General features: G+C 36.2%; 2 protein-coding genes across 7 annotated transcripts in view; one reads left to right on the plus strand and one right to left on the minus strand.

Annotated features, from left to right (window-relative positions):
* CYREN (cell cycle regulator of NHEJ) overlaps window positions 1–13,343 on the plus strand; it is a 136,239-nt gene that overhangs the window by 61,406 nt on the left and 61,490 nt on the right. For 2 of the 6 annotated variants that reach the window (XM_060305285.1, XM_060305284.1), the window contains exons 4-6: window positions 7,074–7,212; window positions 8,561–8,586; window positions 8,989–9,133. In XM_060305285.1, coding sequence (XP_060161268.1) covers window positions 7,074–7,212; window positions 8,561–8,586; window positions 8,989–9,099 — 276 coding nt within the window. In that variant the 3' untranslated portion in view covers window positions 9,100–9,133. The other 4 variants (XM_060305287.1, XM_060305286.1, XM_060305289.1 and 1 more) reach the window with 4 other exon arrangements.
* The window catches only part of AGBL3 (AGBL carboxypeptidase 3), a 90,384-nt gene that overhangs the window by 18,180 nt on the left and 58,861 nt on the right, over window positions 1–13,343 (minus strand). Inside the window, 2 exon segments of the mRNA XM_030853903.2 lie at window positions 394–459; window positions 8,809–8,887. Coding sequence (XP_030709763.1) covers window positions 394–459; window positions 8,809–8,887 — 145 coding nt within the window.

Raw genomic sequence — 13,343 nt, forward strand, 5'->3', positions numbered from 1 at the left:
TCAGTAGGAGGTGAGAGTAGGGTGCTCTCAGGGTTTCTCTCTGCTTTGAGATTCAATGAGATGGGAATGAAAAGATTAGACAATGAGATGAATAATATTTTTTTGAAAATAATATTTTTCAAAATATTTTTTTTTCGACTCGGTAAAATTACAAGACATCAAGTTGACATATAAGGAAGTTCTACTGTCTTTTATATTTCTAGAGTTAGAGAGAAAAATAAAAATTTGAGATTCAGAATTTCTGGGAAGATGAATTGTTCTTTGGCTGTCCGATTTGAAGATAATCTTCTAGTTTCTTATGTGTAAATCTTGACCAGATACATATTAACTAGCTTACATTCAGATGATAGGTGACCACACATTACTGTCTATATTCCCATCTTATTCACAAACCTTGATTAGGGAACTGTCTTCTGAAATAATCAAATGTACAGTCATCTGATATATCTGGCCTTGTATCTAGAAAAGATGGTAAAAGTTCATTAGTGTAAGCATGAAAATAGTTCATTGACTCTTTTACATTTCATATTTTTATCTTTTTCTAAATGAAAAATGCTAGCAGATAATATGTAAATAGTAGTTTAGCTCAATGAAATTAATACAAACAGTTCTCAAATCTTATATGATTTTTGTTGCATTTTTGCTATTTATAGTAAGGTCTAAAAAATGTTCATACTCTTTGGGTCAGCAGTTCCTTTTTAGGAATCTATTATAAATAAATAATTAAGAATATACACAAATAGGGAGTTAAACATCTTCATTGTTGTTTACAACAGAAAAAAATGTTTAACAATGGGGGTGGCTAAATAAAGGTTCACTAATACAATGGAATACTTTGCCACCATTTACTAACATGTAAAGAAGTTAATAATATCCTGTACTTTTAAATGAAAACGTAGGTTGCCAAAAACCCTGAAGATTAATTAATAACCTGTGATTAATTAACATTAATTAATTTCTATACACAATTAATTTCTATACACATATATAGAAAAAAGTCTAAAATAAGGATTCTAAAATGTGTTCTTTAATTTCTGACATTAAATTTAACAGAAGAATATATAAAAGTTACATATAAAAAGTGACTGATTTGCTTGGCTGATCACTATGAGAAAGAATAATTTAAAGTTCAATGAAGTAACCATCTTAATTATAATAAAATTCTCTCGTTTCCTAGGTGTGGTTCTTACTTCCATTTCTATTTTTAATTAGCCTGCTGTATCATAAACTAAGTGGATTTATGTACTTGTATATATACTTTTAATTAAGTTACCTGAAATTCTCTTTGAAAATAAGTGTGGTATAAATGTATAAAAATTAATATATACACACATAAAATCAAAGAAGTATTTTAGACAAAATTAAAATATTGTTTAAATTTTATGAATATATTTCAAAGGACCTCAAGTAAAGATAATGAGATAAAAATTAAGAAAAAAATATACCAGAAATGTTAGAGATTCAGAGATTCATGTTAGACTTAGCAGATTCCTACAGAAGCAAATGAATAATCCAAAATTTAATTTCTCTCCTGGCTCATCACAAAAGGACCAAGATGTTTTTTAAAACATAAAATCCCTATATTCTGTTTTGGGAAAAATCTTTCAAATCGGCGATATCTCTCAAGTACAGGGACCACTCAATCCAACCCTCCAGTCTAACTGACCACTCCCTTCTCTGTGCTCCCTTACCCTGTGCAGACTATAGGCATTGCACCTGTAACACCACGCTTAACTTGTTTGTCTCCTCCTATTAAAAGATGAGTTCCTGGGAATAAGAAATGGTAAAGTATAGTCTTAACATCCCTAGCACAAAGCACGGTGATAACCTCAAAGCTGTAGCACAAAAAAGTGTTTGTTGAGGAAATGAATTAATTGTTTGTCAGAGGGTAAAAGCAGAACATTCCCTGTCACATCAGAATTTGATTCTTGTGTCTTTGAACTAAATTTCCTTTTTCACAAACCTAATGGAACACAGAACCAGAAGGAAGGCAGTACTATATTATAAACATGCAAATGACGTATATTTTATATGATTTATCGTAATTTTCAACATTTCTCATTTTATCCTCATAGATTTAGAATGGACAAAAATAATCTTTTAAATCAGAGCCTTTTACTGTCTTTCGCAACACTACTTTTCTTCTACAACAATGATAGAAGAAAGTAGTAATATTGTAATTTGGCATTAAAGGGAGTTTAAAAAATTTTTTACTTCATATAGAACTTATTTATGATGAGAAAGGGACAAAAATATATGCTTATAATCTCACTTAATGAGAAGAATAAAGATGTAGCAAGATAAGTGTGAAATGAGTGAGACTATATAAAACTGTATGAAAAGGAATAAGCAATTACAAAACTATGTTTATATAGAAAAGTTGAAAAAGTATTGTCTTGTAGCTTGTAAAAAAGTTCAGAGTAAGAAAGATCATACACATGACATTGCTGTCTACCTTGAGAGGAGATACTTGCCAATATGACCCAGTTGGATTAAAAGAGACACAAAACACCGCAGAATTATGACTGCTAATCTTGAGTAGTCTACAAATCATTATGTGATTGTGAAAACATTTTAAATGATTCCCAGCTTTTGTTTCTGCATCTGTGCTATGTGGATATTAGAAAGAATTTCCCAAAAGGGCCTGAGAAAAGAACTGAAAACATTTTGCCAAGATGTAATGCATACCAACTCATGATAAAAAGTAGACTATGAAATAGTTAAAAGCTAAAATCCTTTTTAGATAAAATTGAATGGCAGCAAAAAAAAAAAAAATTGACATAATCAGGATAAAAATGGGAGGAAACTGTAAAAATCAAAACTTGATTGTTAAAGGGAGAGAGCAAAGGAAATATTCTAGAAAAAATTACACAAAGTTAAAAGTAGCAATATTATATAATCATTATAAAGAATTTGGAGAGACAAGGGGTGAAATTAGGCTGAAAAAAATTCACTTGTAATAAGACTTGATTCAATGAACTCTTTTTTTTTTTTTTTTTTCCTGCGGTACGCGGGCCTCCCACTGCCGTGGCCCCCTCCCGTTGCGGAGCACAGGCTCAGCGGCCATGGCTCACGGGCCCAGCCGCTCCGCAGCATGCGGGATCCTCCCGGACCGGGGCACGAACCCATGTCCCCTTCATCGGCAGGCAGACCCTCAACCACTGCGCCACCAGGGAAGCCCATTCAACGAACTCTTGATGTCATTTTTTAGCCCTCTTCCTTTGATTGAAATAATGCTATGAACCATAATAAACTATTATATTTATCTCATAGAAAATCACCAGGCCAGTGTCCTTATGAATGTGATCTATAAATTCTAATCACAGTAATCTATAATTATTTGTTTTTGCTTAAAGTCTGCAAAATGAATTATTGAAAGTGTCCTGGTAGGAAATAAAGTTAACTAAAATACTCTAATATTTTTTTAGGGATATACTGATAACAAGCAATCATTTAAAGTAAGAAATAGTTCAAGAGCATGAACTTAAGTTGACCTCAGGCATTAACCTCAGTTAAGATGATACTGTTCACTCTTTCTGCCAAAGATTATTAGTAAATAATAAAGGAGGAAAAGAGAAAAAATTTCAGGAGTTCTTGGGAAATTAGATTCCGTTAATTCAATCCACATTTAGCAGATGACAGTGTATTTGGTGCTCAGTATCTGCTGAATGAACTTGTGACTGCTAACTTTAAATTTCCCACTGGATCACTGTTATTAAACTCCAGAAACATCTGAGTAGAAATCTTCTAAGTCTGGTACTCAGGTCTTCAACTTCTGGGCTCTCTGCAGGTAACAGATGCTTGAAAGATTGATTGATTGGCTCCAAGGATGATTTTTTGGATCGCATCAACTAGGGATGTTGTCCTTCGTCTGTGTTTGTCAGGCTTATTTTCCAACTAGACAATTCTGTTGAACTCTGGGTACTAATCTTTCCCTGCTACCCCTTCCATACCTTCTGGAGCTATTTATTGTTATGTATGTATTTGTTTCTTTAGTGACTGGCTGGTGTATTTTAGCGAAGTCCATTACCCCCTGAAGTGTTAAACCTCTAATTTGCTCCCTGACGGGTGCAGACTTGGTTGTGCCCCACTCTCTCTGGGAAGGCAGTGGTTTTGGCAGGGTTGTCTTTGACACCTTCCCTGATCACACACCCCGCTGTTAAATTCCACTAATTTCTGGCTAATAGATCTATTGTTTTCAACAGTGCCCTGGGGCATAAATTGCCCTACAGACTAATCCAATCAAATTTGGGCTCCAAAGGAACAGTTTCCTAGGTCAGGGTTTCAGATTTGTTCTGATGCCACCTCAGACTCCTCCCAGCTGTTCCCCTCCCTACAGTTCTCTCTGGTGAACTAGCCAGCCTACAAGTTTAGCCTGTTTCTCCAATGGATCTACCAATCTTCTCCGAATTGCCTTTTACTCTACTTCTGCTGTTTCTGAGAATGCTGTTAAGCTTGAATTTCTCCAGGATCTGTTGCAAATTAAGTCATTTATTTTGGGAAGACATTAGGAGCTATCTGTTTTACCTGGTTCCCCTGACCAAGGAAAAATATTTGGTCTGTTGTGTCATTTAGCATCTCTGCTGCCTTACTGATTTTCTGTCTAGAAGATCTGTCCATTGATGTCAGTGGGGTGTTAAAGTCTCCTACTATTATTGTATTCCTGTCAGTCTCTTCCTTTATGTCTGCTGCTATTTATGTATTTAGGTGCTCCTATATTGGGTACATTTATGTTATCAAGTGTAATATCCTCTTCTTGTATTGCTCCTTTTATCATTATATAATGTCCTTCTCTGTCTTTATGTTTTAAAGACTACTTTGTTTTAAAGTCTACTTTGTCAGATACGAGTATTGCTACCCCTGCTTTCTTATTGTTTTCATTTGCATGAAATATCCTTTTCCATCCCCTCACTTTCAACCTGTGTGTCTTTTGCCCTAAAGTGAGTCTTGTAGGCAGCATATTGTACTTGTGGGCCGCATATTGTAGGTTCTTGATTTTTTTATCCAATCTGCCACTCTGTGTCTTTTGATGAGAATTTAGTCCATTGACATTTAAAGTAATTATTGATAGGTATGTACTTATTGCCATTTTAAACCTTTTTTTCCAGTTTTTGTACTTCTCCGTTCATTTCTTCTTTGTTTTCCCTTTTGTGGTTTGATGGATTTCTTTTGTATTATGCTTGAGTTCCTTTCTTTTGGGTTTCTGTGACTCTACTGTACCTTTTTGATGTTTGGTTACCCTGGTTTTCAAGTATGTTAACCATATCTACTTGCTTTAGACTGATAGTCATACAAGTTCAAACACATTCTAAAAGATCTTCATTATTATACTCCCATTCCCTACATTTTGTGATTTTGATGTCCTATTTTACATCCTTATCCTTCTACTGTTAATTGTAGTTTTAATCATTTTTACAATTTTTTGGATTGTTTTTTAATCTATGTACTGACTTAAGTGATCTTCAATCCTTTTATGTATTTGCCTTTCCTATTGTGATTTTCCCTTTCCTATAGATACTTGCTTCTTTTCTATCTAGAGAAGACCTTTCAATATTTCTTTTAGGTTAGGCTTAGTATTGCTGTATTCTTTTAGTTTTTGCTTGTCTGAGAAATTCTTTCTCTCTCCTCCTGGTCTAAATTATAATCTTGCTGGGTAGAGTATCCCAGGGGGCAGGGTTTTCTCTTTCAGGACTTTGAATATATCATGCCACTGCCTTCTGACCTGCACAGTTTCTGCGGAGAAATACGCTGATAGTCTTATGGGGGTTGCCTTGTAACTGACTGCTTTTCTCTATCTGCCTTTAGAATCCTCTCTTTATCTTTTGCCATTTTAATTCCAATATGTCTTGGTGTGGGTCTGTTTGTGTTCATCTTCTTTGGGACCATCTGTGCTTCCTGTACCTGGATATCCGTTTCCTTCTTTAGATTACATTTTCGATCCCCTTCTCTCTTTCTTCTCCTTCTGGAACCAATATCATGTGTAGGTTGGCATGCTTTATGTTATCCCATAGATCTCGTATATGGCTTTCACTTTTCTGTTTTCATTTGTCTTTCTGTCTGCTGTTCTGACTGATTTCCATTATTCTGTCTTCCAGATCAGTTGTTCATTCTTCTGTGGCGCTTAGTTTGCTATTCATTGCTTGTAGATTGGTTCTTATCTTGGCAATTGACTTGTCTAATTTTGATTGGTCCCTTTTTATAGTTTCTAGTTCCTTGTTACAGTGATCTGCCTTTCTGTTGATAATCTTTCTTAATTCCTTTAGCATTTTTATTAACTCCTGTTTGAACTCAGGGTGTAATAGACCACTGAGGTCTGTTTCATGATTTGTTTATTCAGGGGATATCTCTTATTTTTTTAATTGGGAACAGTTCCTCTCCTTCTTTTTCATTTTACTTAACTTTCTCTGCCTCTGAATTTAGGAGAAACAGCTACTGTTGTCTTGAAGGGGTGCTTTTATGTGAGAGTGTCCCTGTATAGAATGTGTGAGTTCAATATTTTTGGTGTGAGGGCTAGTTTTGGTATGGATGCTAGCCACATCTTTCCTCAGAGTATGCTGGCCATTATCCCCTTGATAGGGGATGGGATTGGTGGTGTGTTGTCCAGAGCCTGCACTGGATTTTGGGTGGGGCCTCCTCTTTGCTCTGTGGCTGTCAGAGCCTTGCTGGGGGTGGGGTCTGCTCCCCGGTTGTTGGAGTAGAAGCCCTGAAAGTTGGGCTCAGTAAGACTCTGTTGCCCTTAAGTATGTGCTCTGCTGCAAAAGGTGAGTGCCGAAGCAAGTGAGGCCCATGTAGTCATAGCAGACCTATGTGCCACCACTGAAGGCATCCACAGTTCTTCCCAGAAGCAGCCCAAGGTCTTGTCCGTTTCTCTGTTGTGTTTATCCCAGACCTAGTGCTAGGCTGGTGCTGGGAGCTGGGGTGTTGTGGCTGCAGGAATTGAGGTCATTGTGCTGCTGCCTGGGGCTGCTCTCCCAGGACCTGTCCACCCACAATCCAGCTCCAAGCTGGGGTGTGAGGTGGGAAGAACCAGAGCACTCTCACAGGGAAAGGAACCACTGTGTATTCCTCCCCAGGGGCTGTCTGCCAGAGACATGCGATTCTGTGATGCCACGTGGTATGTATGCCAACGAAGTCCGCTGCCACCGTACCTGTGTCCCACCGTGCATATGCTGATGATGGGCTCCAATGGCAGACTTGTGCTCTGCAGTGCAGGTACTGACAATGGGCTCTGAGGTTTGGCCTGGGCCACACCCCAGACGCTCTGGGCTGTCTCTGTGCAGCTAGATTGAGTTCACTCCCAGGGCACACAAACCCGAGATTCAGTGCCTAGCCACTGCACATACTAGCTGCCCCACCTGGCATGTGCTTCAGGCTGGGAAGTGTGATGAAGTGGCAGCCATCAGCTCTAGTCTCTTTCTGCCCTGACTGATAGCAAGCCAGCACATGTACACGGCTTGAGATCAGAGTCCAGGCCCCTCCAGTCCCTCTGTATGTCCTGGTGGAGTTCCTAGCAGTCATGGGGTTCCCAGGGTGAGGGCCTGCCTGTGTGGACCCTCCCTCCTTCACAGATACCTCCCAGGGGCGTCTTGTGTCTTGATGCCTTTTTTTTCCCATCGTACCCAATGACATGGGGATGTTTCTTGCAGCTTTGGTTGTATGAGAGATCTTTTGCCAGTTTCCAGTTAGTTTGCTGTGAGAACTGTGCCACATGTAGATGTGTTTTTGAGGGAAAGTGAGCTCCACATCCTCCTACTCTGCCATCTTAATGCACTTATGCAAAATTTCTGATGTGTCTCTGGAGCTGAGAGTGGGGACAGTGGCACTCTTCTCTCAGTGGTACCCCACTTTAGGAGCTAAGATGTAGGTGGAAGGAGGGCAGGAGCCTCAGGTCTTCTCTATTTGCCTCTTCCAGTGTGGAACCAACACCTCACAATCCAAGACGGGTGATTAGGACCAAAATATTTTCAGTGATGTAGCACACAAAGTGTGGAGCCTTCTTTTCAAGAGTGGGGTCTGCGTAGAAAGAAGGGAGCCCCCACCTCCTGACTGCACTTACCTGGAACTTCACTTCAACAGCAGGCAGCTGGAGACAGGATAAGAAATGTGCAAGCCCTGCCCTTCCTGGGAAGATAGCCCTCTGGCTGGCATCTGTGGGGAAAGCGGACCCTGTGTCCTTGGCTGCACTCTCCTGGAGTAGAGTATCATTGAGCTGGAATCTGGGGGGCAGGGTGTGGAGAGTCTTGATTCAAATACCCCAGGCTCTCACTGGTTTCCTGTTGGTTGTTTTTTTGTTTGTACCCAATTTTAGTAGATTTTCCCGAACAGATGATTTTTCATTTGCTGTATGCCCTTAGGACCATTTCCAGAAACTTTAAATTTTTGTTTTTTTAAAAAAATAATTTTCTCTGATTTTTGCTGGTGAGTGGGTTTGCAGAGATCCTCATGCTATCATGATGGAAGGCAATCTCTCAGTACCATCTATTTTATACTCTTGTTTTCCCATTAATTTTTCTTAGTTTTAATTTATTTCTTCTTGCTCTCCTGGATACATCTTTGTAAGATGCCTCAAATACTTTTCCAAGTAAGGTAAGTATAAGTGAAATTTAAATATAGCACCGTAATAAGACCCACCTCTCATCTGTCAAGATTCTTTTGTATTTTTATAAACAGTAAATAATATGAGCAAAATTTTAATCATTAATTTTACCTGGGGAAAAATCATGACGTCTTCCTGGGTATAAGAGGAAATAATTTGCCATTCTTGTTTTTTTTTCAACGACTGTTAACACCATATCAATGAATATTTACCTCTTGCTCTTCTCTGATGGCTTGCTGTGGTAGAGTTTCTTTCCTTCTTTGTTTTCAGATGTTTTTTCTTGTTTTTTATCTAGGTAAGAGAATCATATTTAAAATCATTATTTAATCAATATATCAAAGATAGTATGTATGTATGCAGACGTAAAACTATCTTAAGACTTCCACTTCTAGGAAGATGAAGTACTCGTCCTCTTCTTTCCACTAAGTACAACTAATACCCTGGGTATTACAGACCAAATACACACAAGAGGCTCTAAAAGGTGGAAAGAAGAAGGCAGATGATGAGGGACTTCAGCAGCGGAAGAGGAGCATGATAGTGAGTAGTTTCATGTGTTTTCTTTTTGCCTCATGCATACCAGCCTTAGAGCTGGAGAAGTCAGCAACCCACAAATGCCAAGGAGTAAAGAAATAATGCCTGAAAACGTCCCAAATTTGATGAAAGACAGGAAGGTAAATATCAAAGAAGCTCAGTGAACTCCAAGTAAGATGAAATTTAAAAACCCACAGTAAGTCACATAAACTTTCAAAGTCAAAGAGAGACTTTTGACAGCATTAAGAGAGAAGCAAATTATTACATGCAAGGGATCCTCAATAAGATCATTACCAGATTTCTCATCAGAAACTTTGGAAGCCAGAACACAGTGCAAAATAGGGAAGAAACCCAAAAAACAGCAGAACTGTCCTTCAAAAGTTAGGTAGGAATTAAAGACATTTCCAGATGAACAAAAGCTGAGGGAGTTTGTGACCATTTGACATGCCTTGAAAGAAATGCCCAAGGGATTTCTGCAAGGTGAAATGATAGTAAATTGAAGCTGTAGAGAAAAATAAAGGTCTCAGTGAAGTTAAATACACGGGAAATTATAAAAGCTAGTAAGTACTATTGTAACAATAGTTTCAAACTGAATTTTTTGTTGTCTACATGATTTAAGAGAAAAACATTTAAAGAAAAAATAGCATTTATTAGTGTAAAATTAGTATTAGACTACTGTCACTTTGGTCTGTAACTCTAAACCTTATTTATTACATAATTTAAGAGACTAATACACTTAAAGAATTATTAGTTTATGTTTTTGGGCCCACAACATATAACTACGTAATTTGGTGACATATACAACTGAAAGCCTGGGAGTGCAGCTGTAAAGGAACAGAGTTTTTGTATGTTTTGAAGTTAAGCTGTATCAAATTAGAGTGTTATAACTTCAGGATATTAAATGTAATCCCCCTGGTGACAACAAAGAAACGCCTATAGAATATACACAAAAGGAAGTAAGAAAGGAATTTAAACATTTCACCACAAAAAATCAACTAAACACAAAAGAAGACAGGAATGCAGGAAATGACCGACAAAAATACTCTAAGGCATATAGAAAACAGCACAGAGACAGGAGTCTCTTTTTATCAGTAATTATTTTCATTGTAAATGGATTAAACTTTCCAATCAGAAGACAGACACTGTCAGAATGGATAAAAAACACACGATCCAACTATATTCAGTCTATAAAAGACTCACTGAGATCCAAAGACACAAACTGGTTGAAAGTGAAAGGAAGGAAAGAGATATTCTATGCAAATAGTAACCAAAAGAGGGCAGGAGTGGCTCTATTAGACAAAATAGACTTTAAATTTAAAAATGTTACTAGAAACTACTTTAAAAAGGATATGTTAAAAGATTCAATACAGCAAGAAGACATAACAATTAATTATAAACATTTACATACCTAATGACAGACCATCAAAATGTATGAAGCAAAAACTGACCGAATTGAAGGGAGAAATAGACAGTTCTACAATATAATAGGAGACTTCAATACGCCACTTACAATAGGGAGACCAGTCAGACAGAAGGTATATAAGGAAAAAGGACTTAACACAATGAGCCATTGAAACTTAACAGACATATACAGAACACCACCCAAAAATAGAACACACATTCTTCTCAAGTGCATATATAGGACATTTTCCAGGACAGAACATATGTTAGACCACCAATTAAGTTTTAATAGATTTTAAAAGATAGATATCATACAAAGTATCTTTTCTTACCACAATGGAATAAAGTTAGAAATAACAAAAGGAAAAATAAAATGTTCAAAAAATTGTGGAAATTATACATACACTTTTAAACAGTCAATGAATCAAAGAAGTCACAAGAGAAACAAGAGAAACTAGGAAATACTTAGAGAGTTGAATGAAAATGAAAACACAACAGAGCAAAATTTATGGGACACAGTGAAAGTAATGCTAAGGGGGAAATTTATAACTATAAACACATTCAAAAACTAAAGATCTCAAGTCAGTAACCTAACTTTAAACTTAAGGAACTAGAAAAAGAAGAAAAAATTAAATCCACAGACAGAAGAGGAAGGAAGTAATAAGGATTAGAGCAGAGATAAATGAAATAGAAAATCAATGAAACCAAAAGTTAATTCTTTGAAAAGATCAACAAAATTGACAAACCTTTAGCTAAATGGACTAAGAAAAAAAGTTAAATTACTAAAATCAGAAATGAAAGTAGAGATATTACTACCAATTCTACAGAAATAGAAAGGATTATAAGAGTATTGCAAACAAGTGTATGCCAATAAATTAGATAACCTAGATGAAATGGACAAATTACTAGAAACACAGAATTTACCAAGACTATCTCATGCAGAAATAGAAAATATGAGTAGACCTATATATAACTAGTTGAGGAGATTGAATCAGTAATGAAAATTCTCCCAACCAAAAATAAAGCCCTGGACCTGACAGTTTCTTGGGTGAATTCCACCAAATATTTAAAAAACTAATGCTGATCTTTCTCAAACTTTTCCAAAAAACTGAAGAGGAAGGAACATTTCCTAACTCACTCTGTAAGGCCAGCATTACTGTGATACAAAAGCCAGAAAAAGACACTACAAGAAAATTATAGACCAATATCCCTTATGAACACTGATGCAAAAATCCTCAACAAAATAATAGCAAACCAAATTCAGCAGCATATTAAAAGGATTTACACCATGACCAAATAGGATTTATATCTGGAATGCAAGGATAGTTTTAACATATGAAAATTGATCAATGTAATACACCAAATCAATAGAATGGAGGAAAAAAACACATGACCATCTCAATTAATGCAGAAAAGGCATCTGACAAAACTCAACACCCTTTCATGATTTAAAAAAACTCAACAAACTAGGCATAGAAGGAAACTATCTCACCATAATAAAAGCCATCTATAAAAAACCTACAGCAAACATCACACTCAATGGTGAAAGACCAAAAAGCACCTCCTCTAAGATCAGGAACAAGGCTAGGGTGTCTGCTTTCATCACTTCCATTCAACATAGTATTGGAAGTTCAAGCCCTAGCAATTAAGCAAGAAGAAGAAATAAAAGGCATCCAAATTGGAAAGGAAGAAGTAAAATGATCTCTGTTTGCAGATGATATATTTAAAAACCCTAGAGTCCACAAAAAACCTGTTTGAACTGATACATTAATTCAGCAAAGTATCAGGATACAAACTCAACACACAAAAACAGTTGCATTTCTATAAACAAATAATGAAAGATAAGAAAGGAAATTACAAAAACAATTCCATGTATAAGAACATCAAAAAGAATAGAATAGTTAGGAATTAACCAAGGAGGTGAAAGAACTGTGTAACGGAAACTACAAAACATTGCTGAAAGAAATTAAAGAAGACATAAATAAATATAAACACATCCCTTTTTCATGGATTAGAAGACTTATTAATATTATTAAAATGCCAATACTGCCCAAAGCAATCTATGGATTCAATGCAATCCCTAGCAAAATCCCAATGATATTTTTTGCAGAAATAGAAAAATTGATTCTAAAATTTATATGGAATCTCAAGGAACTCTGAATGCCAAAATAATCTTGAAAAGGGAGAAGGAAATTAGAGGGTTCACACTTCCTGATTTCAAAACTTACTACATTTCTACAGTAATCAAGACAATGTGGTACTGGTATGAAGACAGACATATAGACTAATGGACAGAATAGAGAGCCCATGAATAAATCTTTGCATATATGGTCAAGTGATTTTTGACAAGGGTGCTAAAATATTCAACAGGGAAAGAACAGTCTTTCATCAAATCGTGCTGGGAAAACTGGATATCGAGTTGCAAAAGAATGAAGTTGGACCCTTACCTAGCACCTTATACAAAAATTAACTCAAAATTGATCAAGGGCCTAAATGTAATACTTAAAACAATAAATATCTTAGAAGAAAACATAGAGCAAAAGCTTCATGACATTGGATTTGTCAATGATATATTGGATATGACACTAAAGGCAAAGGTTTAAAAAAGAAAAATAGACAAACTGAACTTAATGACAATTTAAAAATTTTGTGCATCACAGACAGTATTCAGAGAGTAAAAAGGCAAAATACAGAATGGGAGAAATATTTGCAAATCACATACCTGATAAGGGATTAATGTCCAGAATATATAAAGAACTCCTAAAACTCAACAACAACAATAAACAAACCAATTCAGAAATGGGCCAAGGACTTG

Source organism: Globicephala melas, chromosome 9, assembly GCF_963455315.2.
Source record: "Globicephala melas chromosome 9, mGloMel1.2, whole genome shotgun sequence".
Classification (NCBI taxonomy): domain Eukaryota; kingdom Metazoa; phylum Chordata; class Mammalia; order Artiodactyla; family Delphinidae; genus Globicephala; species Globicephala melas.